This window comes from Taeniopygia guttata, chromosome 8, assembly GCF_048771995.1.
Source record: "Taeniopygia guttata chromosome 8, bTaeGut7.mat, whole genome shotgun sequence".
Taxonomy (NCBI): domain Eukaryota; kingdom Metazoa; phylum Chordata; class Aves; order Passeriformes; family Estrildidae; genus Taeniopygia; species Taeniopygia guttata.
Window position 1 is genome coordinate 8,464,289 of NC_133033.1, and position 26,895 is coordinate 8,491,183.

Consider the following 26,895-nt stretch of genomic DNA (forward strand, 5'->3'; position numbering starts at 1 on the left):
ACAGGAAAAGCAGGTTCCAGCCTGGCATTCACATCCACATGGAAAGTTTTAGTGCCCATTTTGAGAATTTAACCTTTTCCCCTGATGTGAGGAGCTTTGCAGATGGAACACTGAAACCTGGTCTCTAGGAGTAGAGATATCCCACGCTACTGATACACTTCATGTGAATCATAAGGCTTCCTCCAAGGAACAGTGCTTTCTCTCTTTTTTCCTGGTGTATTTTAGGGGGTGGAGGTGAAGGAGGGACATTCACACAAAGGAATGACACAGAAGCTTGATCCTGGCAAATGTGATTGCATAAACCTCTTTCTGTGTTTAACTGCCTAAATTTTCAGAGAAACTGAGCCTGTACAGATTCCTTAAACAGCAGAGGGAACAGTACATGCTGTGTGTCCTGAAAATCAGCATAGACTGCAGGTGCTTAAATATAGATTCAGGTGCTTGGCTGTGGGCAGATAAAAGCAGAATAATTCTAGTCAAGGCCTGAAATAATTTCAGCAGGAAAACATAGGCCAGAGTACTGTGATCCATTTGTAAAACTGCTAAATAAAAACTAGCTTTGGTAATTACTTCGTATTTTGCCTAACAGCCAACACAGATGGCTCCTTCTCTTCTCTGCTGCATATGCTGCATGGGTAAAAAGCAGCCATGCACTTGAAAAGCTATTAAAAAATAAAAGGAAAAGTCACATGGAATAACGACTTATTGTAGTTAATAAGTTAATTATACCATTTGAGGAGGAGCTTTCTTCTTCACTTTACATGGGACTTACCCCTGAAATATTAGCATAAACATTTCCCAGAAATACCATGCCTATTCTATTAAAAACAAAAAAATGAAAGCCAAAACATTTTTATTTTTTATTTTATTTTCCCCTCCTGCTTTATAACAGACTAGATTGAAACAAGATTTGCCCTCTGGTTAAGAATGTTGTGCAGCTGGGATATCTTTCAAAGAATAAAAGGGACAGAAAAAACGAAAACTTAAGTATATACACCTTGCTTTGAGAACAGGCATCTGCTCCCACAGTAAGAAGATGCTGTTTTGTGTAAGAACCCTTTAACCCAGCAGAAAAAGGTGGAACGAGAAGCAATGAATGGGACTCAAAAACCACAATGAATTAAATTTTTAAATACTCTACAGAAGTTTAACATGACTTTCTCTGAATTGATACAGTTCTAGATGTTGAGAGTCTGTATGTGGTTGCTTGGATTTGAGCTACTCCCACAGTCTACCCTTTACTTCTGTTCATGTGGAGATTAACATGACAAGTTGTACAGACGTGAGTCCTGACCCGTTCAAGGATAAAAGGTTTTGAGGTGTTGTGGAAATAGGTGGGCAGCTAGTGGAGAGCAAAACCTACTAATCCCTTCCCTGAGGGGAGAGAGGGAAACAGGATCATCCTCAGCCTGGATGGGCTACCAGACATTCCTGTGGGGAACAGCTGCTGGGGCTGGCTTTGCTGTGGAGACATATTCCTGGGCTTGCACGTTCTTAGACGTCAGATACTGCACCAACTTGCACGAGTGCATCCCTCAGAAAATAGGCTTCAATGCTTCTGCTGTTTATATTGCCAGCTTGGCGGCAAGAACAAAGCAAGCTTTCATCCTGGGAGAGGATCCCACAGAGGAACCACTGCTGGCCACTAACCCCAGCCCGTCCTGGGACCTGCGGGCTTCGGCTGTCTCAGGCACTGCTCTGCTTCTCAGCTGTGTCCTTCAAAGCCAGGCGAGGAACTGGCAGCTCTGTCAAACTGTGCTGCATCTTCCCTTGGCAGAGAAGGCAGCAAGAGCAGGTAACACATGTCTGAACTTGCCTTGGATCTGCTGAGCTCGTGGCTCTGAGAGTTGAGGCTATCAAGCTGCATATCCATAAACTGCAGTGCTGCAATGCTCATGGGTTAAAGCTGTAATTCATTGACAAATCTAAATTTTGTGTTTCAACCTGAGTTGTTTCAACAACAGCAAACGCTACTGGAACTGAACAGCTTTGGGTGAAAAATACTATCATCAACAAGTTACTAACCCCACGTGGGGCAGCAGAGTTGTAAGGTTTGGGCCAGTATAGCTAAAAGAAGTTGTTCTCACTTTGTGGAGCCTTGTAGATGGCTCCTGGTGTTCTGTAGGCAAAAAGGATTATTTCCCTTTGCCATTTTCCTACAGGCTTTTTGCTATTTGACAATTTCCATCTCCCAGGTGAAATGGGGTAACACGGTGTGAAAATTCCCAGATCTTCACAAATGCAAACTAAAACAAGCTAGAACATCTACACATGATTTCCAAAGCCCTGATAACTTGATAATTTGCCATTTATTTGGATTTTTTTTTTCCAGGCATGCTCAGGTTCTGCTTCAAAGTTTCCCATTATTGCTCATATTATCTGCAGCCACACAGTTCAATGCTTGCAGTCTCCAGGCATCAACATCTCCCACTTCCATCTCCATCTTCACTTCCAAACTAGCATCTCCATGGATGTCTGAAATCCTTATGGAAATGATCTATATCACAAACGAGGCAGGGAGTAGTATCTCACAGGAGTTCATCTACTCTTCTTTTTAACACAAACTCTAAATTTACCAAGTTTACATATTTTCATTTGTTCTACCAAAAAGAGAGTTGAAATGTCACCCAAACTGAGAATAACCTTATAAAATGCCCATCTGAGTTAATGTGGAAATGAGCTATTTCTTGCCACCCTCTCCACAAATGATTCCACCTTCTTGCTCAAACCAGCAATGGGAAATAACATTGTCAATTGTCTCTTCCTGAGCCTTTTTAACACCTGTGAAATAAATCAGAACTTTTCTTTGTAAAACTGAAAGACTGGACTCATCTGTAAACTCCAAAGTAAGGTTTCTGCTATTATTTTTTCTCTTGGAGCTATTGTACAAAACAGGTGCTTTGTGTCTCTGCTGAGAAGAAAACCAGATTGTTTTTCCAATCAAATATATATTCTGGCAATGCCAACCTAAAAGAGGGATAAAACTGACAAATTAAAAGCCTAATTCAATCGTAGTTGTTAAAAAATATTTTTTTTTTAAGTATTTGAATTGCATGTTTGCCTTTCCTCTGCTGCTCTTACAGTGCTGCTTCTCTTCTGTGGCTGTATGGGACACAAAGGGAACATACGTTTCACTGCTAATGTGAAAAAGAGATCAGTTGTGGGGAGGTAAGGAATTAGCTGGAGAAAACTAGGCTGCTTCTAAATTATCCAAGGAAGAGTAGAAAAACTGCAGAAGAACATTGATTATCCCAAAGGGGACAGAACAAATGAGGGTGCGATACGGAGCTGCTGCTGAGGAGGTTTTCAGCACCACTTTCTCGGAGTTCTTTGGACGCTTTTTCCAACAGCAGGTTGTCCGTGCTGTGCCTCCCTAGCTTTATCCGAGCTCTTGGATGTTGTCGCTTTACTTTTCCTTTCTTCTCTTAGTCTGCCTGAAGGTGTTTAAGGAAAGACGGTGAGGAGTTTAAGGACAGACGGGACGCGGCGCTCCCGGGACAGAGCGGCGCTCGCTCACAGACCGGTCGCGACGATCTTTCGGATTCTGCGATACGGCTCATGGGGGAAGGAGAAAGACGGCAAGCAGCCAGCCCAGCCGGAGGGTCAGGGCTGTGCCCCATGGCTGTGCCCCATGGCTGTGCCCCACTGCCGTGCCCCATTGCTCTGCCCCGCTCCGTCCCCTCAGGGGAGCCGCGGCCCCGCCCCGCGCAGGCGCGCTCCCGCCGCTGCCCGAGGCTGAGGGAAGGGGCGGGCGGTGCCGCCCCGCCGAGGAGGGACCCGCGGCCGCCATGGAGGTGAGGGCGGGGGGCTGCGGGCTCTGCTCGGCTCGGCCAGGGAGGGGAGTCCCCAGGGGCTCGCTCCGTGCCCGCAGGGGCTCGCTCCGTGCCCGCAGGGGCTCGCTCCGTGCCCGCAGGGGCTCGGTCCGTGCCCGCAGGGGCTCGCTCCGTGCCCGCAGGGGCTCGCTCCGTGCCCGCAGGAGCTCCCGCAGCTCGTCCGGGAGTGTGGCGGGCAGAGCGCTCGGGCTGCTCGGGGACGGCTGGAAGGTGCCTCAGCCTCTCCGGCCGGCAGCTTTGGGTCTGGGGGCCCTCCCCAAGGAATGCGGGAGTTGCCTCGTGTCTGGAGCTGGAAATTTATTCCCCGAAGGTTTAAAGTGCTTTGTTTCACACCTAGTGCGTTTTTCAATAAACAGTGGTAAGGGTATATGTGCTCTCCTACGGCAGCTGCTCTGTTGGGGACATTGCTGGAGCGGCAAAGGCGAACGAACCAACTTCTAGGTGTGATCACGAGAAATCTTTCCGTTCTGTGTTTTTCCTCTGGCATCAAACTGTGATCGAGCTGTGAACCCCGAGGAACACTGCAAATCTGCCTGATGTGTGCTTTATGGCATTAGTTCGAGCAGGGTGACCTTCTGAGGAGAGAGAAGCAGCGGGACAGCCCTGGGTGACAGCTCGGCTGCTGGCATCAGCAGGACCTGTGATAGCCAAAAGTCAGCCCATTCCCTGACACCGCTGGCACTTCTCTGTGGAGTGTCAGATGTGTTGAGAAATAAGCTACTGCCCTTTTTTTTTTTTTTTTTTTTTGCCATTTACAAGCTGTCATCTTCTAAAAGCCTCTATCATGCAATGTTATTGGGCTTGGGAAGATTGGTGTATGTTCTGATGACTTCAAAGAACTATTGTTTGCCTTTTTTTTTTTTTTTTTACCTAAACAGAGCTCCTCCTCATGCCTCCCGGATGCTGGATGGAAGCAAGGCAAAACACTCCTGCAGAGCTGAACCTCTTTCACTTCAGTTCTAAAGGTGTTTTGTATTGTCAGCCTTCCAGGTAAAGTGGGGTGCCTTGTGCATCTGAATCTTTCTTGGTTCTTTAAAGGTTGTTTTCACCCGAAATACTTCTGTGACATTATTTCATGGTACCAGTACTCTGTAATGCTTTCAAAAAAAGTATTTACTGCTGTGATGAATTTCCTCTCTCCTTCTAGGACCTTCCTGGTAACAAATGTTAGAACACTGGTACAGATCTTATGTGACATCAAATGTGACAATGCAGTGGAGTTTAATGACTTAATTTTAGAGCTGACAGGACAGAGAAGGGAAGATAAAGAAAAATCAGTCTTGCTTCAAGGTTTAGAGAAACATTAAGTTAGATTAGCTTCTCCAAACAAGGCTGCTTGCTGGTGTAGGTGTATATTGTGTAGCTTTTTTGTTCCAGTGACAAATGAGATTATCTGATTGATCATTTGTAGGGTGTGGAGCAAGAGCAGGAAATGTTTATCTTGTATCTGTATGAAGAGAAAAGTTGTCTTCTAAGAAGTTTTTCTCTTTGGCTTATACTAGCAAGGGAGATTAGAGGAACTACCTGGTGATGCAAAGACAGTTTCTGAGAGTTGTTCACACCATCACATGTAGAAGAGAGTAAACAGCTTGCTGTTTAGTAAGGGGTCCTCAGAACCTACTTATATTGGTTATCTCCTTAATTTAAAAGTGCTCTAGAGGTTGAAGAACCTTTAAGCAGTTGAGTCAATTTACTATTGATAGTTTTCTCATTTAGAATGTGTGTGATAGAGTTTAAAATAACTTTGCTGCTAAGTTCTTACTGCCCTGTGATGGCAAGTCTTAAATATGAGCTATCTGCCAGTGGTCAGTAGCAGTAAATATTCTGTTTGACTGTTCTGCTGGGTGTGGAAGGATAGAGGATGTTCTTTACTTGTTCCTGAGAGAGCTCACAATTCACAGTTATGTGTTAGCCCTGTGAGTACACCCTATTAGATCCTCCCATCCTTGTGGCTACCTTGGAGATGCGTTGTCCTTGAACAAGAAATTAAAAAGATTACAGTGTTTTTAAGCCACATTCAGTCTAGTTTGTTCTCCTTTAGCTGGATCAGGACACTTCTCTTGTTTGCCTTTGTCTTTCCAGTGGGGATGATAACTGTTCTTTTGCTGTCATTCTGAATGATAACTAATGCTTTTAAAGAAATGCATGTGTGCCTGGGGAAACACAGGCTGATTTCAGCAAGTCTCATGTCTGCAGCATGTGTGTCAAAATAGGCTGTTTCTCCAACATGAGAGGGAAAGGAGAGCTGTGTGCTCCCCTCTCCACCAAAGTTCTCCCTGTTTCCCCAGCAGTAATGCTAGTGAATAGGAAATTGGGATGGGAGGAATCTATCTGAAATAACTTGATGTGCTGTCCTGAAAAGTGAGATCCACCCATTGCTGGAGGGTTTCACTGGGAACCTCAGAATACACCTCTTAGTTTGCGAAGGAAGTGTTAACTGAAAGTACCAAAAAGTTACTCTGCAAATTGCTCAAGCAGGAGGTGGTGTGACACTGATCTTCTGGAAGTGTGACAGAGGGCATGGCAGGGGGAACCATGGATGTAAGGAGAAAGGTTGCTGTAACCTTTTCCCCAGTATGAAGGGTTTCAGGCAGGTGGTGTCAGCTGTGACACTGTGGGTTGTTGCAGTAATGCTGTGATAAGGCTGGATCAATAATTTTTGTCAGAATTGCTCTTTCATGAAATTGGATTGCTTGGGCTTCCTGTGAACTTTCGGGTGTTCATTTGGAAATGTTAATGCTCTTGTGTAATATTGAGAAGATGATGGAATGTTTTCAAGTTCCTCTCCCTTTGTGGATAACTCAGATTAAATGAAACTAAAAGTTGTACTGTAGGTGGAATGAGAAGGTAACTGACAGCTAAGAGTGAATTGTGGAAAACTAGTGCAAAACTCACTTTTTACAATTGGAAATTAATATACTTAATACAGAATGAGTACAAAATAATCTCTCTGCTTTGACACAGGACTGTCATACTCATTACACATTCTTCCTCTTCAAATTGTATCTCTTGATACAATTTGTGTAACATTACAAACACAATTAATCACTATGTAGCTACTCTATAGCGGCAGCTTGGGTTCTGAGCTTCCTGCAGCTGGATGGTTTTTGGAGAATCAGCACCTGCTGAGTGTGTCCAGTTTCATTATGAGCCACATCTACATGAATCAGTGTTGATGAAGGAGGAAGGGTCCAGGAACAATGTGAGACACTGAGCTGGGAGGAAAACTGGACTGAAGTCTGTTTTCATTTTGTTCCGTGAAATTGTAGGGGTGTGATTTTGCTGTGTGTTCACATGAAGCTCAGCACAACAGGTCCTTGCAATGTCTTTAGGCTCTGGGTACTACCTAAATGTGTGGATAAATCTTTTCATGATTTCTGAGTGCTAATGTAATGGTGTTTCTTTTCAGCTCCAGAACAACTTGGCTTAAGCAAGACCCAGTTTTGGAGCAGGTGGTGGTCCTGAACTCTGCTGTGTTCCACTGAGTTCAAACACACAAACAAGGTATTTTGTTCATACTAGAAAATGGCATCTCTTCTGTGTTCTCCAAGTGCTTCCTGTTACACACATGTGCTTGTTTTCCAAATATAGTCTTCCTTCCTCTGGGAAGAAGATTAGAATGAGAGGGGAGTTAGGTCTGGGTAGTGGATTTTGGCATGTTTGTATATGGAGTGTTAGGAAGCAAGACGAAAGACGATTTCAGGTCTGAATGAAGTGAAACTTGTGGTGATTGTTCCCTTTCTTCTTCTCTTGGCTTTGTTTGCAAGTTTTCTTTACAGCAAAAGAGAAAGGCTGTAACTACCTTCCCCCCCGCCAGGCTCTGAATAGTGTGTGTGTGTTAAATGTTGCCTCAACACTGAGTTATGATGATGGTAATAAAATTCCCCCTGAATTTTCAAAAAAATTCAACAAAACTTCAACAAAACTGTAGCTAAGACAGAAACTTGCTCTCGTTTTACTTACAGTGCGGATTTTACTGGTAACGTTATCCTATGTGTGATAATCCTAACCTGACTGGAGAAGGACAGATGAGAATTTGAAGACACTCACCTTGGACCTGATGTGTCCATGGGCCATTCCCTCCAGAGCAGTCCATCCAGTCCCTGAGCTCTGGTAGGGTGAGCTGCCCCAAGCCCACAGTGTCCCTGCACAGAAGCATTCCTGCAGTATGCAGAACACCTCAGCGTTGCTTGAATGGTTGAGGCACACTGTCCTTCAGTGTCTCCAGAAATTCTTTTGGTTGTACAGTTGCAGGGCAAAAAAAAACCCATTTCTTTGAAAGATTGAAAAATTTCTAAAGTGTTTGGCTGGACTAAAGGCATTTTCCTGTAGTACCAGCTGTTACTTAAGTACTGGTTCATTATAACAAATGAGTGATGGGAGTGAAGCTGTGATACCTTTAAAGGAAGAGCTGTGTTGACAAAAGTGAGCTTCACAATGATGTGAAATAGCAGACCAGAGCAATAATAAGAATCTAATACAGTTAATGTTTCATGTTTTAGTGTGATGGCAAAAAGACTATAGGTTAAAAATGTCAACTTTTCAACAATTTGGTTTCTGTATACATGACTAGTGGACTTCCTGTTTTCAGGGAAGCAATTATCTGTAATTTAGGAATGGAGTCAGACTAAAGGGAATTGAAATAATGTAGTGAGTTAATAAACAGCTGACTTTAAATATCAGAGCCAGCTGGTACAGTGCAGGAGCTGGTTGTGAAGTTCTCAACTGAGGATTCACATGCTGGAGTTTTTGCTGATTTTTAGTCAAAGCTAGTGTTTTTAGATTTTTAGTCAAAGCTAGATTTTTAGTTTCAAGCTCTGAGGCTGTGATATTTGAAATGGAATAGAATCTGTCTAGCTATGACTTATAGAAGGTCAGGTCATTCAAGTTACTTGTTTGACGCCTTGTGGAAATCAAGCACCACCTTCAAGCAGAGCAGCCCCATCTCTGAGCAGCTTCATGTGTGTCATTTTAGTCCCAGTTCTGAACAACTCCTGATGCAGGTTGGATTGAAAAAAAGAAGAGCTGGAATTAACTGCTAAAGGCTCACCTTCTCTTTATGTTAAATTTTGAAGCTGTATGTGTGCAGTTTGAGTTAAAAGGAAACCGTTCCTTTAGAAACTGGTAAAATGTGCTTTATATTACTGTATTTAAGAAGTCACATATAACATCCATCATGATGATTTCTGAACCCATTCTGCCTAAGACTTGAAAGTGAGGATTTACTATTGTTTTGAGGCTTTGTCTAATATATGTTTCAAGTGTTTCACTAAGTTGTTAAGTAGAAAGGACTTTCAAAATAACATCCTAAATTTTCAGATATGTGGGTTCTAAGTGCCACTTACCGTAGCTGTTACTGACAGATAAGAAAAATGTAATGGAGCAAAGAAGAAGTATTTCATGTATTAGTAGATTGTTGTGGAATGTTTTCTACCTTGGAGCTTCTCCCATGTTTTGAGTACTTTAGAAACAGTGGAAGGCAGAAAAACTGCTCATCACAATCTCTGTTAAAAGAGAAGTGACAGAAGTTTTTGGGACTTGCTCTTTCATTATCAGTGTTCTCATAATTACACTATTTCTGTTGATTTAGCTTTTTCTGTAGTACAAGATGACTAAAAGTTAATTTAGTCAGAATTCCTTATGGCTGTGAAATGTCTTAGGTGCACTTTGCTACTGCCTTTAAGACTTTCAGCTGAGATTTTAAACTGTTGAGGCAAACTTAGCTGGATGTGACTGGTATGAAGTGCTCCTGCCTAGAAGCTCAGTGTGGAATTATTTAACCTTTTGGAGATAGCTCAGCTGTACTAATATGGCCATGTTTTATTTAAGCCTTCAATAACAATGTGCAGGTGGTTTTTTTCTGCTGTTTTACCTTGCATCAGTGAATTGTCACCTCTGACTAAGCTCTTGTAGTATTTGCAGATAGTAATGTAGGGAAAAAAAATCTAAATGCCATAAACACTTCTTGCTTTGGAGCATAAATTACCCACTGATCTGTGGTTTAGAAAGGTACATTATGGTTCTGTGAGAAATGATTTTCTTTATGGCCTTTTGGCAGCATCAACTGACCTAGATTGCTCCTGTGATACCTTAACTCCTGTGATTGCTTTCACTGAGTGATTTGAAACTTCCCCACACCTTCCTGCTGTTTTGGAGGCTCATTTCCTAGAGCTGATTTGAAAAAAATCTCTGTAAGACAGTAGAATAGCTCAGAGGAATGCCCTTGTGAGGGCTGCAAGTGCTGTCTGCTATCAGGGCACGTGTTCTGTTGTGGATTATTTCTGTGCTTCGCCCTGCTGTGCTGTGAGATAAGGTTTCAGTATAGATACATTATTGTTCCATCCTGTTTTTACATGTATTTATCAACCCCCCACCCAAACTATTAATTGGCACCCAAATTGCCTTTTAAGGTTTCCTCTGATATTTGGAAAGGAGATGGCAGCCTGTGAAGAAAAGCAGAGAAACTTTTGGATAGATAAGAAAATAAACACACAAGAGTATGTGTATTTTCTCCTGAAGTAATTGATTGCTGAAGTCACCTCTATGTTGTGCCACACAGAGATGGTCAGCAGCCAGCCTGTCCCCATAGCAGACAGTGGGAAAAGGAAAAAGAAAAAAAGAACCAGAGCTACAGATCAGGTCCCTGGGAAGTTTGAAGGTTGGTGACAATTTAAAAGCCTTTAATTGTTACAGTCTGCTTTGCTTTTGCTGTTTTTCTGTTTTCTTAGCTAAACATTGCATTTTTTTGGTAGGAACAGAGCTGATGCTAAAAGCTTTTGATTGAATAGATGTGTGCACAAATACTGTGAAGTTTTGTAAGTAAAATAAGTCAGTGAGAAAACTGAGCAGTATAAAACTTCTTAGTGGGCAAGCAGCAATGGAAGGTACATTTAAAATAAAAATGGTAGTAGCATTCTAGGTTTAAATGTTCAAGCTTGTTATACTTAAAACACCATCTCTGCAAGTAGTTTATGTATGGCAGGCATTTTCTGATCAAAGAATTAATTGTCTTCCACCTGAAAAAATGTTTCGGAGTTTTACATGAAGACAGATGTAGTGGCTGAGATCCTAGAGATTACACATTTGTTCACACTAGAAATGTTTTCTATCTCAGCAATTTTGATGCTGTAATAAATTTTACATCTTAATTTTTCAGGAACTTGAAAGAGGGAGGTGAAAAAGGAAATGTAGTCGAGACTGGCATGTCTGCTTTAATACTACATAAATTTGAGGGATGCTTATCAGATAAAGAGCTTGTCATGATGTTATTCATTAAAATAGCTTTGACTTATAAAATTCACTTTGATGGATGTGTCCTTTCTTCTGGATTTCTTTGGCAGACTTGTACAAGCTGACTGCTGAGCTGCTTGGTGAGGGAGCATATGCTAAAGTTCAGGGTGCTGTCAGTCTCCAAACTGGGAAAGAATATGCAGTCAAAGTAAGTAGACACTAAAAGCAGCATCACTTCTGTCTGTGATGTGTCTTCTCCCTCTGAGTATCTCAGGGAAAACCTGCAGTAGAGTGGGTAATAGCAGATCCTTCTAGGAAATTTTTGATGCTGGAAATGAGCTTGTTTTCTAACTGTTGAGAAAACTGTCATCTTAAGTGTTATGCCTCCAGAGTGAACTGGTGTATCAGCTGCAGGTAGAAATCACAAACAGTAAATCACTGTGACTGGCTCTCAGGGCAAGCTTTCCTCTCATGCCCTGATTTAGTTGTAGTCCACCTTTGTCTCTTCTTATGAAAAAAGAGGCTGAGTCATTATACAGCATGGCTTCCAAAACAGTGCAAACTTTTGGGTGCTGTTCAGAGAGCATCAGGTGCTGCCAATGGTTCATGTAAAGCTGTCTTTATTTTTTGATAGAGGCCAGTCTTCTTTCTTTAATGTCACTGAAAAGTGTTAGGGCTCATTTAGAAATTTGTTGTTATCCTGAGTCCCCCAATTAATTGCAAACACAAATAACAGCAATAGGGAAATTTTATGTTTGATTCTATTTAAAAATAGGCACAAAATTTTAAGCTCCTTTAAAAATGTAGTTCGTTAGATGCTGGAATTTTTTTGTGTACTTTGTAAAATTGTTGAAGTTTAAAGATTGAAATAAACAAAGCTATGCATTAGGAATGTGATGTGGTCAGATGCAGAGACCTGTGTAGTACTGGTGGATGGTTGCCTGTTCAGCACCAGAGAACTTGGGCTGCAGAAATAAGAAACCAGTCCTGAATACAGATAATTGTGATGTCTTGATAGTGTCATGAGCTTTCAGTTTATGCAGCAATCATTCAGGCTCAGCCTCTTGTCCTCTTTCAACCTGAGGATGGTGTGAAGGAAGGTGACTTCTCATGGCTCTGAGGTTGAATGTATGTTTTCTTTAGGTTCCGTTATTGGGTCTCCATAAACTTTACATTATGAACTTTAATTTTGTGTTGAATTTGGTACTTGTTGCTTAAATGACTCTAATGACAAATCTGTTATTTTTGACTGTTCAGTGTCTGATGTGACTCTATTCTTGGTAGAACTCAAGAGGATATCCTGTTCCACACATTGCAAAGTTAAAATGATGCAAGAAAAAGCTTGTGGTAACTGGTCACTGTCTTTGTAACGTGTGGACTTAGTTCCTTTCTTCTCTTCCTGCCCTAGTTTCTCTTGTCCTCTGAATGACTTCCAGAGCTCTGCTGACACTGCTGTGCTCTTTAAAAAAATGCCAGATGAGGAATTGAACAAACAAACAAAGGTGGAGTGTTTTTCTCCAGTGGGCATGCCCTAGATTCAAACCTTAGAACAGTTACCTAATTCCGGAGATATATGCATAGTTCCTGCAGTAATTTTTCAAATATGAGTTCTTAAAACTCTTTTTCACAGATAATTGAAAAAAATGCTGGGCATAGTCGGAGTCGGGTTTTCCGTGAGATAGAAACTCTGTACCAGTGTCAGGGTAACAAGTAAGTATGGTTTTGTCTTTGTTTATTTAAAGTGTATTGATTATTTGTTTTCAAATTTTTATGTGTGACAAGGTTCGAAGCTTTGCAATAGTCCCCTTAAAACCACTTGAAATTTAGACTTGGCTTATTCAGAGTAAGAATTTCCCCTTCTTTACCTGTGAAATTCTGGGGAACTATTTACAGATTTAATAGTTACATAACTCAGCAGCCAGGTCAATGTAGCTTGACTCTGCTTCAATGATGCATGGCTTTTGTCCAGATGAGAAATTAACATTTTGACACTCTCCCCTGTGATTTCACCATCAGCAAAAGCTGACATGATACCAGCTGCTATGGAAAGGAGATCTTACCATTCCTTTCCCTGATGTGTGGTTTGTTCTCCTTGTGTCAGCCTTCCTGCTTTTGCACTGGAACTCTTAGATCAGCAAAAATCTAATGTAGTTCTCATTTGGATGTGTGCTGACTTCATGCAGCCACAAGATGAAGCAACTCTAAAGCTGCTACTCGTGACTGAAGAGGAAGAAAAGTTGTGCAGGCACTGGCAGCGTGCTCTGGGAGCTTTGTGATGAGTTTGAGCCAGTCCTGAAGCTACTTTTAGATGTCTCTGTTAATCTAGGATGTATATACAACAGATGGTGTATATATATTACAATTATGCAGCTTCTACTGAAATTTTCAAACAAATATTTAATATAACATACAGAAATAATTTTTAAACCAACTTGTTTACCAAACTCATGGGCTTATGTTGTGCTGTAGAGAACCAGACCATGTCTTTTTCTTGTGTGAGTTTAAGATTAAATGGTCATCCAGTGCACAACTGATGAAAAACTCAAGCTCACATTGCCACATGCAGAATTTTGGGGGTTGGGTGTATCATTAAATGTAAAAAATTTTGACTTACACATTTGACATGCTCAAAGCAACCTGAGGTATTTGTGATGCAAAAAATGTACATGAGCTAAAAATGAGTTAGTCTAAAAATGGCAGCTAAGGAGCTGGATTTACTGTCTTGTTGACAGATGCCTGTCTCCTTTGAGCCCTGTGTTTTGCTTTGTGATTTCCAGAGAGAAAGAATGCCAGTTTAATTATTTTTTCTTTATTTCTATCTCCAGCAAAAATGCCGTGTTTTAAATTATTAAATACAAACTACTAACAGTTATCTTCCTGTCAATTGAGCAGTAGCAGAGCTCTCACAATCTTGTCTGAATGTGGTGTTTGGCCTGTTTCCCATGCTTAAATTTTCAGTGGGAGTTGGAAATGTGGTTTTAATGCCACAGGCAACCAAAGCAACTTGTTTTACTAGAACTTGTATTTTTGGTTACTTCTGGCAGTTCCTAGTTATCCATACTGAAACTCTTCATTGCTGTGTGTAGACTCCATGCTTGTTTCTTTTATTTCCTTCTTTTTTGTTTCTTTTTTTAAAGGAACATTTTGGAGTTAATAGAATTTTTTGAAGATGACACAAGATACTACCTGGTCTTTGAGAAGCTGCGAGGAGGTACTGTGCAGAAACTGTGCCTTTGCTCATTGAATCATTTTGGCTCCAATTTGCCTCTGTTTTAAAGTAATAATTGAAGAACTTGAGAATTTGAGAGTAATTTGCTTGAGAATTTCAAGACAAGAAGTAGAGGAAGTATTATACACAGCTTGAAGTATGGTTATTCTTGAGTACTGATGGGTTTGGTCATGCATTTGCAATCCCTTTCTGTGGCTGAGTGATGGCACTGTCAGCTCTATTAAAGTGACAGGTTTGAAATACAGTCAGTAGGTCACAGGGGAGGGGAGACACACAGGATGTCAGGTGTCATGCATGGGCCTAGTGCAGCATCTGTGAACTCTGGCAGAGTTTTCCCTTGGATGTAGGATTGACTTCATTGCCTGGAACTCTGTTATGAAAATCATCTTGCCTGTGCCTGGGGTTGCTGTTATTGAGAGCCAGTTGTGCTTGTGGGTGTTTGAGAGCCCATCAAGTGAGCCTGACTGGTCACTGGGCCCCAGCACTTCCCACTCACCTGGGAGTGAGAAATGAGAAAGCTGCAGCAAGCACTTCATGGACTTTCTCACATTTGTCTGCATGGAGTATAATTACAGTACATGCTAATTGCATGGCTGTGCAAAACCAGGAGTTAGTGTGGCTGGCCCTTCAAAGAAAAGCTGAGCTTCTGGAGTATCCTGCTGCCCAGAGACCATCTATTGTCTCTGGTCAAGAAGGTTTCTAGGAGCAAACTGTATATGCAAGAAATAAAAATCTGTTCTGCATAGATGCAGAACTATTTTTGAAAGAGAGGGATGTGTATATTTCTTCAGTAAAAGCTTTTGTTTAACTTTTCTCAAAATTCTGTATCTTTTTCTTGTATTTTCCCATAACAATTTTTCTTAATGCACAGCTGTCTCTGACAAATTAGCTGTAATAGGGCCTGATTGAGATGAATCTGCATATGTCTTTTTTTTCATCTCCACATTCTTCCATTAGTTAATCCTCTTCTTTGTGAGTCTGTGGTTGTCAGTGTATCTGCATGGCTGTTGAGAGGATAATAATGCTATTCCCCTCTTAGCTACTGTTTTTACAAGCTCAGCTAGGGCTAAGACTAGTTTCCTCTTAAAAAAATCAGTATTTAAAGGGTTAGCTGTGTGGTTTGAAGACCAAGAATGTGATTTATGGTCAGCTCTGATGCACTGCAGATTCTGATGTGAATGTCAAGGCTGGCAAGAATGAGAACATTATTCTTCAATGCAAGTCTTACTTCAGTAACTCCAGTCTCAGAGGCTGCTCTTACTTACAGTGTTGGAGCATAAATTGGGTTTTCCATTTTCAACTTTGCCTCCCAGTAGCTGTTGTAGTTGTAACTGAAGGACCTCTGCTCCTGTTGTATCTGCTTTCAGTTCACTGTGATGTCCAGAGGCCCTTTAGTATCCTTGTCTGACAGCATTTTATAATTGAATGAGTTAAAATTGAGCTGATTAGATTGAACTGGCATGATTTAAGAGTTTTTTCCTCTTTTTTTCCCCCTCTGAAATGCATTTTGAGAGGTGCTGTATGATGCTTTCTCTCTGAGTACTGGAGAGGTAGGAACAACTAGTGCCCTGCTATTCTTTCTTCATGAGAATTCTCTACGTGGGCTGAATATCAAGTCAGTAAAGTGTGGTTTTATTGATATTGATATAATTCTTATCTGAGAGAATTTGAACATCAGCTCTATTCAGACTGGTAATTTCAGATAAACATGCTGAGTGAAATGAGCACTTACAGGTAGTTCAGTATTGTTTCCTTCAAAGTGTGGGGTCTTTTCCACAGGGCTGGAAACATTGAAGAACTGTTACTGCTTTCTAAAGGTGCGAAACACAACTACACCAGGAAACCCCTTTGAACTTTGTGCACTCAAAAAATCTGTAGCAAACTAGATGGTGTTGGTTTTGACAAAGGAAGAATGTCTGTGTTTGAAATCTGATAACCTGGTCCAAAGTGGCCTTCCTCCACCCACCTGACACAGCATGGCTGTGCATATCTGAGCATATCTCCCTTCTTTTTGAATGTCCTTTCTCTTCCCTCTCTGAATGCTCACTGTGGAGGAGGAGTGGCAGTAGCATTGATGGTATTAGAATAGGAATTACCCAGTAGGAGATTTCCTTCCACATTTAGAACTAAAGAATAACAGTGAAATCACCTGAGATACAAAATGTTGAGTGTACTGGGGCTAATAACAAATAGCACTTAATTTTTGAATTTCTTTGCCTGATTGCTTTTATAGATACACTTCTCTGAACAAGAAGATGGAAGGCAATAGTAAGGCTACTTAGGGAGTGAGATATCTGTGAACTGCATGTTTTTTTAAAAGACAATTTTAATCTTTCAAGAGGAATGATTGAACTTACTTTAAGAAAAGGAGGAATCAAACCTCCCTTTATTCTTTGTTAAAGGGATACCAGTGAGGCTCTGCCTGCAAGCTACCAGCCCTTCAGTATGTTTTAATTTAGAGGTCTTTTGTCAGATTTCATATCTCTGAGCAAATTTTTCCTTAAGTCAGTGCAGAATCCTTGCCTTGATGCCTGTGGGGAATTTGATGTCTATTTAAAGGTCAAATCTCTTTTTACCTTGATGGTGTTGAGGCACAAAACATGTTTCATTGACTTTCAGTGCAGGATTTCAGTAGTGATATTATAGAAAATGAGGGGAGTTTGAGTATGACTACCCATGAACTGGGATAGGTTGGGTTTTACTGGAGTGTTTATGTATCTCTTTAGCTGATGTTTGAGTTTTACTGGTACTATTGACAAATTTTTACTGTCCCAGTGTGTGGAAAATGGGCCAGTCATGTCCTGGGGCAGTAAAAAGTGCTTGCCTCTCATGCTGTGCTTAAACTAGACAGCTGCACTGTTTGAAAATTATGTTCTAGCACACTTAAGTGGTGAAGCTGCTCAGTTGTGCCTTTTCTTCTTAGCCATTCCCCTCTTTGCTCCACAGAAGTTGCCTGCTGTGAAAGGCTGCTATAAAGTGTTAAATGAGATTATGGATTCATGATATTTGGAACTAGTTCAGCATTCATACTGAGGTTTTTCCTTTCGCCTGTTACCCTGACAGGTTCAATCTTGGCCCATATACAGAAGAGGAAGCACTTCAATGAACGAGAAGCAAGCAAAGTGGTGAGAGATATTGCCTCTGCTCTGGATTTCCTTCATACAAAAGGTGAGACAAGATTGTCTCCATCTTTACTAGTTAATACTGTACACTCAGGTTATAAAGCACATTTATCTCTAAGTAGCCAGCTTTTGCTAGTGTTCACATTTACGGCAATGCCAGATGACTTAAGCTGTTTTCCTCTATGAAGCTATTTTCACATTGTAGTACTTTCAGTAATAGGGAGTGTTAAAATGTTACAGACTTACAAAGAAGAAAACTTGAATCAGCATCCAGAGAGAGTTACCATTATGGTTAAGTCTATTTGTTCCTGTTACACAAAGGTTACTCAAAAATGATCTAATAAAATATTAATTTCCTTGTTTTTCAGGTCGACAGAGTTACATTTTTGTAATTACTCAGCATTTCTGCTGGTCACAAGACCTGTTGGTTTGCAGTAGCTTTTGGCTCCCCACATTTAGACTCTTACTGTTAAATTGAGAGACCTAGGTGAACCTTAGTCTTTATTTGAAGGTGTCCTCAATTCCTTTGAAATTTGCTTGGATTTAAAGCAGTTATGTTTGTAGAGATTTTTTTTTTTTTTTCATGTTAGTGTTTTTCTGCTGCTTTTTTGACTTGGAAATACTTTGGTTTAAATTCAAAAATTTCTGTGCATTATGGTCATCCCAGAGTATATTTTTGGGAATATGATGGATACTTTTGAAGTTTTTCCTATGTTATGATTATCTGGCCTTGAAGCTTCAGTTACTGTTACAGTGACTAGCTCTGAATAGAATGGCATGTAATTGAAGACTGTTTATGGGTTATTTATTTTGATACATTTTTTCTTTCCTTTTTGCCATTCTTATTAGCCTGATGGATCTCAGCAGATTTGCATTTGCTGCCTAAATTACTTAGTACTGGCCCTGGATCAATAAGTCCAGGGCCAGTACTTTCAAGTACCAAGTCCATACTTTCAAGTCACAGGACTATTTATGTGCTGAGTTGGAATCACAGCCCTGGTACCTCAACAAGTTGAACCCATTAAAAAGAAAATTGTTTCAATAGGGTAAACCTGAGGAATGTGGATCTTGTCACATGTTGTGACTGTTACAAAAAGCGTATTTGGATGTGAAACCAAACTTAGTTTGGATCAAGAGATTTTGTAATCTTCACAGCCTGTCTGTGATAATTAAACCTTCAGAGAAGGCGCTTCTTCAATACCTGTGTTTAGAAGATTTTGACTTTGAGATATGGGACATATAAAAAGCAGGAAACTTAGGCTGAATATGTGGAAAAAAATATTTTTTGATGTGCAGGGCTATAGTAGTTTTCTTAAAAGCTGCAAGTCCAGGTACTCCACTCAAGAGGTTTCACATCAGCTGAGCTAATACCTTTCTCAGCTAGCTCTCAGCTTTTAGTTTTAATTCCCCTTTTCCCAAACAAGAGGATGGTGATTGATTAAAATAGCTGTAGAGCAGCAATCTGCTTTCTTGTTGTTTGCTGTGAGCTGGGACAGCAGGGATATAGCTTGCAGAATCAGCTACATCCCCTTTTCATTTTATTGTTCTCTTTATGGTTCTTCTGTGTGACATTAAAATAATTAGTAAGTAGGGTACAGAACACTAAAGTAAACAGGAAATTAAAGCAGTTTTATTGCACAGCTTAATGGTGAAGTCCTATAGCTAAATGCTTTTTAAAAAAATTGAATGAGGACAACTAATTCTTTTGACAGTAGTAGTTTAAAACTCAGCTGGATGATAATCTTGACTTACACCCACTTGGGATGTGTGTGCTTTATTGCTAATAATCTACTGGAGAGGTGTTTAAAAGCAGTTGTTTTCTCAGTGCTGTGTGCAACTGCAAAATCAAATGTTACATAATCAGACATTTGAATTCACACAATAATACAAAAAGACAATGTTGGCTTTCCCACTGTGAGCTAAGCCAACCGTTCAGAGTTTGGTCAGCCTTGTTGTAAATATCAGCACAGGCCACCTCAGTGGGTTCATTGTGCCATCTTTTGTGCCACAGCCATGTGCACTGTGTCAGTATGAACACTGATTCCTTTAGATGGGGGCTCTGCTGTTATATTTTATGCCACATCTTGTGGAGTGTGCTGAATAAATGACATTAAAAGCTTCCTTGCCTAGAGTTTGATGGAATTTTCCTTTCTGTACTCTGAAGTAATATAAGGTGTTCTTGGAATGTAAGTTTCTGAATCAAGACTAGACTGCAGTTAAGTTACAGGCAAGTTGCTCATTTGATTTGATTTTTTTTGCCTCTCATTTTCTACCTTCCAATTGAGTTTGATCATATCAAATGAAGAACTTCCAGAAATTGGGTTTTTAGGCATTTGAAGAACTTCTTGACAACAGAGAACTATCTTGCATGTGGATTACACAGATAACATTGTGCTTCGCTGTTAGGTTTGCCTATTCTGATAGGAATCAAGTAAAGAAGCCCTTTGGCTGTTTTCATCTAGCTTTTCTTCAGCATTTCTAACTGAAACTTTAATTTTTCATTTGCTTCAGCAATAAGTATATACCTCAAAGGGATATTTTCATCTGGGAGTCAGGGGATTTTTTGCAGAGCAAAGTGCCTCAAGTATTGTCTGTGCTGGTAGGAGTTCAGCAAGCCAGTTGATCCATCTGGAAAGAACAACTTTACTGTAAAAGGCACAAAAATAATTTAATTAAACCGTGTAAAGAATTAAACTTTCCTACAGGTCAGACATCTTAATAAGCTGGTTTTAAGGAACATAATTGACTTGGGCTAATAAAATATTCTGATGTTAGGTTCTTTCTTGCTTGACAGACTCTCCTGTACAGTTATGGATGATAAAGGTATAGCAGGATGCAACAGTGACATTTAACAGTTGCATTTTACAATTAAATTATTATATTTAAGAAGGGCAGATGTGTGTAGCAGGCTTAGACCTAGAATATTTCCCAAGACACCTTCTAATAAAGAGAAGTTATGAGAAAGAAAACAGCAGAGTATCCTTTCTAATGAACATTTGTACTCTTTGTTTAGGCATTGCTCACAGGGATCTGAAGCCTGAAAACATCCTGTGTGAATCTCCAGAAAAGGTGCTGCTCTGGTATCTTTAACTTTCCAAACTGAATTTTTAAAATTTGGTTCCCAAAAACAGTCCTTGTATTTTTTTCTCTTCTTGAAAATTTTTGAACCCATTAGTGAACTTCAACTAAATTTAACAGAACTGAAGGTTAAAAAAGAGACTAAATTCTTCTTTGAGCTGTGAAAATGTGAACATCTGGCTAAGAGATAAAAAGCCAGCTGGCCTTGTAGAGGGATGGCAGTGACACCCTAGTGCCTCATCTATTCTGAGCAAGTACCCAGATGGACAAGCAGCATTTAGAGGCCAGCCGGTCACTTTATATGAATTTTCAAAGTGCCCTGATGTGTACTGGCACTTGCCTAGGCAAATAAAAGAATAATGTAGCAGGATCAGGTGCCGGTGGTGTGGGTGCAGCTGGGGCAGGGTGGGTGAATGCAAGGAGTGGAAGGTGGCTGTAAGAGACTGGGTCTCACTAGGGATTTGTGTTCTGTCCTGGGGTTTTCTTCTTCACATATATACATATTCATAGATTTTGCATTAATCCCAGTCTTCCTGACCTCTTGGTTTTTTTTAGATATCACCAGTGAAAATATGTGACTTTGATCTTGGCAGTGGGGTGAAGCTGAACAGTGCATGTACTCCAATAACAACTCCCGAATTAACAACGCCGGTGAGAGAACTGTGGTGGCTTTGTGCTTTCTTTGTTCTGCTATAAACCAATTTTTCTTATATCCAGAGGAGTCCTTCCAAAGGGCTTACTGCCACTACAGCCAGTGCTGGGCAGTTCATTTCAAGCAAGTGTATGTGTGGTAAATACTGTCTTGCTTTCCCAGTTACAGAACAAATACACAAAAGCATAGGAGCTCACAGTGTTAATTTTCTTGCTGGCCAGCATGTGACACATTGGTCCTGCTTATCTCTTCTACAATCAAATGCGGAAACTTTTTGTGCCCATTTTTGTGTGCTTATAGACCAGACTTTGAACCTTAGTTTTGTGCTCATTTCCCCATGTTTTGGTTCTGTAGCCAAGCCAATGAGCTAAGGAGAATGCAAGCTCTCTAATCAGTTTGTAGATTTATAATACACATTAGTTTGAAAAACTACAGTCCTGTGCTTCTGTCATTTACTGTGAAAGAAAAATCTATCAGTGTTGCAGAAGTCTTACAGAAATCTATTCCTCTGATACACTTGTCTGGTAACTGATGGGTAAGATTAAAAAACCTGAAAGATGTAAATTAATATTTTGATCTTGGATTAAAGGTTCACAGCCATGTGGAAAAGCTTGTGGTGCTGGTAAAGAACTATAGGAACTTCAGTATTCACTGATGCCTAATTTTTGCTATTCCACCAAGCCACTTGGTATAAAGAGTGAAAAATGATGAACCTGAGTCTTGTTTTGATGTGACCCTCTCTTTGAAAACTTGATGGAATTTGGTTTCATAGTGTGGCTCTGCAGAATACATGGCACCTGAAGTGGTGGAAGTCTTCATGGAGGAGGCCACGTTCTATGACAAGAGGTGTGATCTGTGGAGCCTGGGGGTGATTCTGTACATCATGCTCAGTGGTTACCCCCCTTTTGTGGGCAACTGTGGCACGGACTGTGGCTGGGACAGAGGAGAAGTCTGCAGGGTTTGCCAGGTCAGTGTGCATGTCCTGGGTGTGTGGGGAGTGCAGAGTTCTCCCCTGGGCTTTGGGTGTAGAACTTGCTGCACTGTCAGCAGTGGGGAGCTGTGCCTGATGCTGGCAAGTAGCTGGGAGGATGAGCTGTCACTGCAAAGTGAGGGTGGCAGTATAGAAGCTGAGTGATACCAGTTTCTAAAGTAAGGTTGGGCAGCTGCCTCTCCTTCCTCCTGTTGTGAGAATTCAGAACTTCTCCTCACCCTCTTTCACGCTCTGGAATCCTCCCTTGTTCTGTAGTCCTTATCTGGTTTATAATAGTCACTGCAATTCCTCAGATACAAGCTAAGCCCTGGGAGGATTGAATTTATTTTCTAAAAATGGAGTATTTTATCTGCCCTCTTAGGAGTGGGGGAAGTGTTTTCAGCAGACAGTGTATTGTGTCCATCTTAGGCTGCCCTGAGCCACTCTGTGGAGCTGCCTGTCACCCTGCATTGACTGCATAAGGAGACTGGATGGTTTCAGTTGCTGCCCTCCACATTAGGTGGCTAAAAGTGCATGGGAAGTCTCACCTGAGAAACCTTCTGGTTGCTGTGTATTTTTCCTTTACCAGAACAAGCTTTTTGAGAGCATTCAGGAAGGCAAATATGAATTTCCTGACAAGGACTGGTCACATATTTCCTCTGAGGCCAAAGATCTCATCTCAAAGCTCCTGGTTTGTGATGCCAAAGAACGACTTAGTGCTGCTCAAGTTTTGCAACATTCATGGGTTCAAGGAGTATGTATCCCCCTTTATATAAAGAGTTATTCTCCTTCCAGAGTGACAAATAAGCTGTTCCCTGTCTCTGAATTTTTTGAGTCCTTGTGTGTTTCAGTGCTTGTATCTTGATTAATTAAATGATATGCAGTGGCTTTATTTTTTCTGTGTGGTAAATATTTGGATGAATATGTCAGCCTTTGAGTGTTTGTTTTGTTTAATCATTGCTTTGTGCATTTTAAATGGCTTTCTTGTGAATAGCAAGTACTGCAGTACACAAATTATTGTGTTAATACAGTAATGCAGAATGCTGGTAAATATGGTTATAAAAGAACAGCAGTGTCCTCTTATGTTTCAGTTTCCTGTTCAGGAAAGAAGGAATAGACCCTCTGGAGAGCTTCCAAAGCTGTAGTCTTATACCTGCAAGCTGTGAAATCTTCTTGTGAGGGGAGACAGATTATGAAATATGCTTTGCAAACAGTGATTTGTAAGCCCATCGTGAATTAGTTTATTTGCAATATCTGTTAGTTGCAAGGATTTGGGGGAGTCACTTGTTTTTTGTCTCTCTTGGGAAAGCTTGGTTCCCAGCTGCTAATATGTAACTAACTTTTCTTCTATGCTTCTTCTAGCAGGCTCCTGAAAGAGGATTGCCCACCCCTCAAGTTCTTCAAAGGTAAGGTTTATTTTTTAAACATCTGTAAGCATGGCCAAGAATAATTCCTGAAAAATGGGTAGGAGGGAGGGAGGAGTTGACAAATTAGGAGGTAATATCCCTGGCTGAGAATGGAGCTTCATAAATGTGCTGCACTAATTTTGTTAAGAACGTCAGAAATATTAAGACTCTGAATTTTCTTGATGATCTAATCTTGCTTGTGGGAAAAGCATTAGAGGGAATTCCTGCAGTGCAGTGTTAATCTTTGGAAAAAATGATGGTTTGGTCAGCTTGCTGCCCAGGAGGGGGAGAAAAAGGCATAAAGGCGTGTGTTACCTGAAGAGACTGCTTTCTGATGGGTGAATTATCACCATAAGCACAGACTTGGATCTGACTTTCCTTGTAGTTGGTGGCACTCACAATATCCATTTACTGTGAGCAGGTCAAGCCTCATTGGAGGTGATTTGATGGTAGATTGTCTGTGCCAGAGAGCCTGAGTCATATATCTGTTTCTATCTCTGTGTCTGCTGCTGGTGATTTCAGGTGGTTCTCCCATCAGAAATGCCTTTCCTTAAGCCACAGGTGCAGTCACAGTGGGACTGCAGTTCTCTGGAGAAGGAGAGCAGAATGGCCCCACATGCCCATCCTTTGAGAACAGGTAGAAATTAAGGATGACATCTGAGGTGGCTTCCTGGGTTTTTAATCAGAAGTCCTTGGCAGAAGGAGGAGTAGAACTGTGGCTGTTTCCAAAATCCCAGAGTGTTTTTGTCATGCATTGCTGGTCCTCTGAGTGAGGATAAATGCAAGTATTAACTGGTCATTTTGCTTGCTGTCTCAATGATTTGGTAGAAGGAATAAACACGCCTGGAAATAGATACTCTGCTGTGAGGGCAAGTGGGTGAAGTGCCTGTGTTGAAACTGCTCCCTCCTTTTCTTTGCCCGGCCAGGAACAGCAGCACGAAGGAGCTGACCCTGTTTGCAGCCGAGGCCATAGCCCTGAACCGGCAGCTGTCCCAGCACGAGAGCGAGCTGAGCGCCGAGCAGCAGAGCGCCGCCCGCGCCGTGTGCTCCGTGAAGCTGTCCCCTCCCTCCAAGTCCCGCCTGGCCCGCCGCAGGGCCATGGCACACGCCACCAAAACCAGCGACTTCCAGCCACTTCCCCATAAAGCCTTCTGAAGTTCTTTCCTGCTGCGGCGGGGGCAGGACGAGTCTGTGTTCTTATTTGGATTTTAGAGCTGATAAAAGCTGCTCTGCTTCCAACACTTTGATTAGGAGCTTGCTCTTGTGATGTGACTTGTAACTCAAAGGGGACAGCTTTTTATGGGAATGTTTTTTGCCTGTCAGATTTAGTGCATTAAGATAATTCAACTGATTTTTTTTTTTAAACTGCAGAAGATGAGTTTGCTGCTGTATTATGTGAGGTGATAAATCACTAAGTTTTCCTCATTTTCTTCTTAGAAGAGCACAGTTTAAAATGCAAACTTGAATACATCAGGAAAAACCCACACTGCCAGGCAGAGGATCAAGCTTCTCCCTGCTGATGGCTGCTCTCCTTGGTGGCACATTTTGAAGGTGCTGCTGTTAATGCCAGCAGTAGGGACAGTTCTCAGCCAACAGAGCCCTCCTCTCTTCCTGTAGACTCATTAAGGTGATGACAGGGTGGATCTCTGTCTCCATTATATTCATTGGGCTCAAATGGAATGAGATGGTACTGTAAAGGTGCAAGGATTGCTCAAATTTCTAGAGATGGAGAGAGCTCTGTAGTTTTTTATGTTGTTGATAATTTGTGTGTCAGCATGTGGAGTGAAAACTGTGAGGGGTGGGGTTTTTATGTGGCATATCTTTGCCCTTAACTCTAATGTACTCCATACCCTCTCGTTTTTAATTTTCCAGAGTTTGATGTCTATTATGTCCCCTTGGAACAGTTACATTCTTAAATCTGATAACTGCAGTGTAACAGACTGTTTATGTAACAGTTTATATTTACTGTTAGGCTTTTTAATACTAATGTGGGGTTTTATTATATTAATGCTATCCTCAGCTAAACCTTCCTTTCTGTAAAATTGTATTTCTCCATGACCTTTTATGTGTCCTACCTGGACTTCCTAATGTGAACAGACAGACAAAAGCGAATTTTGGTGTGTGAATAATTTAGAAATGCCACAAGCACAGTACAGCTGTACAAAAATGGTGCTGCAGCCACAGAATTCTGCCTCCTGTAGTAACCTCAGGCTGTGTGTCTAGATTTTTGCTTTCAGTTTCAATACTGCTGTGCAACAGAGCCAAGAATAATTTGGAAGGGTTTTGGCTGAAAAGCTGAAGATTTTAAGTGACCAAAGGGAGGTCCATGGAGAAGGACACAGATGTTGAGCACTTTCTGAAAAATAAGCTGTGAATATTGGGCCCATGAGATGGCCATGATGCACCTTAACTTGTCAGCCCTTTTTGAAACCTTTTGCCAGGGCTTTGTGTGCAGGTGGGGGAGGAGGAGGCCCCCAAGTGCCAGCACAAAACCCTCCCAAGCAGACTGAGAAGGAATAAAGTAGCAGATGCAACAAGCTCTTGGAAGTTGAAAGGTCAAAGCTGAATGTCTTTGCATGGGCTATTCAGAGTGGTTTTACATTATCAGTAATATTAGTGCATATAGCTATTTTTATAAAACATGCTGTATTTTGTGACTAATATTAAAGTTGTTATTTAAAAGGTTTTATATGTTGTGCCAGCTGATGAATGATGAAATGTATTTTGCTTTTTTTAATTAAAATGCCCTAAATTATGTATTTAACGCATTTGGCAGTTTTGTGGTTTTTTCCCCCTCTTTATTTTTGAAAAGAGAATTACTTCTTTGTGTGACACTGGATTTAAGACAGTTGAAGTCTCTGAGGACTAGGCATACCTCCCTATTTTATTGATTTATTTTATTTTTCAGTCTATGATCTCAGATTTCTTTTTGGGAACTGAAAAAAGCACCCCAAGCAGGGAAGAGGTGTTAACTTAAGCCAATTGTTCCGCTCTCACGCGTAGTCGAGTTCTGAATGCCTCTTGCAGAGTAATTTTTTAGTTTCTTTGGAGGTCTGTGGCTCTTGGGTAGGGAAGTTTGCTTTCCCGGAGGTGTGGGATGCAGCACTCCCCAGTGCTCTGTGCAGCTCATGCCTTGAAAGAAATCTGAACAGAGCAGGAATCCCAAACCATGTGCCAGGCCCTTTATTTGTACTTGCCTTTCTTTTAAAAGAAATGCTTTTATTTGAACTGTGCTTTAAAATTATCTGCTTCTCCTTCCCTTTTCCTCCTGGATAAGAGAGGTAGCAGAGACCACAGGAGACTTTGGCAGGGGTACAGGAGTGATGTTTCAGCAGGGCAGGTCTTGGATCTTTCTTTGCCTTGAAATGGGGAGTC

General features: G+C 41.1%; 1 protein-coding gene across 5 annotated transcripts; it reads left to right on the forward strand.

Moving 5' to 3' along the window:
* Positions 1-3,665: 3,665 nt before the first annotated feature.
* Positions 3,666-26,284, forward strand: MKNK1 (MAPK interacting serine/threonine kinase 1). 5 transcript variants are annotated; one of them, XM_030278820.4, is made up of 14 exons: positions 3,684-3,794; positions 4,712-4,823; positions 7,243-7,337; positions 10,244-10,491; positions 11,174-11,271; positions 12,694-12,773; positions 14,201-14,274; positions 17,356-17,460; positions 20,428-20,483; positions 21,048-21,143; positions 21,917-22,111; positions 22,704-22,868; positions 23,477-23,520; positions 24,447-26,284. In XM_030278820.4, the coding sequence occupies exons 4-14, from the start codon at positions 10,377-10,379 to the stop codon at positions 24,673-24,675; spliced, it is 1,257 nt and encodes a 418-aa protein (XP_030134680.4). In that variant the 5' UTR covers positions 3,684-3,794; positions 4,712-4,823; positions 7,243-7,337; positions 10,244-10,376; the 3' UTR covers positions 24,676-26,284. The 5 variants fall into 5 exon arrangements, with proteins under 5 accessions (XP_072788770.1, XP_072788771.1, XP_030134680.4 ...); XM_030278819.4 differs by having other exon boundaries at positions 10,393-10,491; XM_041717827.2 differs by having other exon boundaries at positions 10,393-10,491; positions 23,480-23,520.
* The last annotated feature ends 611 nt before the right edge of the window (positions 26,285-26,895 follow it).

Bases quoted from the DNA above. Each gene is read 5' to 3' on its own strand.
- MKNK1 (XM_072932669.1), top strand. From the start codon at position 10,377: ATGTTGTGCCACACAGAGATGGTCAGCAGCCAGCCTGTCCCCATAGCA. The intron at 12,774-14,200 runs GTAAGTATGGTT...CTTTTTTTAAAG, and splicing joins TACCAGTGTCAGGGTAACAA to GAACATTTTGGAGTTAATAG. The intron at 17,461-20,427 runs GTGAGACAAGAT...CTCTTTGTTTAG, and splicing joins GGATTTCCTTCATACAAAAG to GCATTGCTCACAGGGATCTG.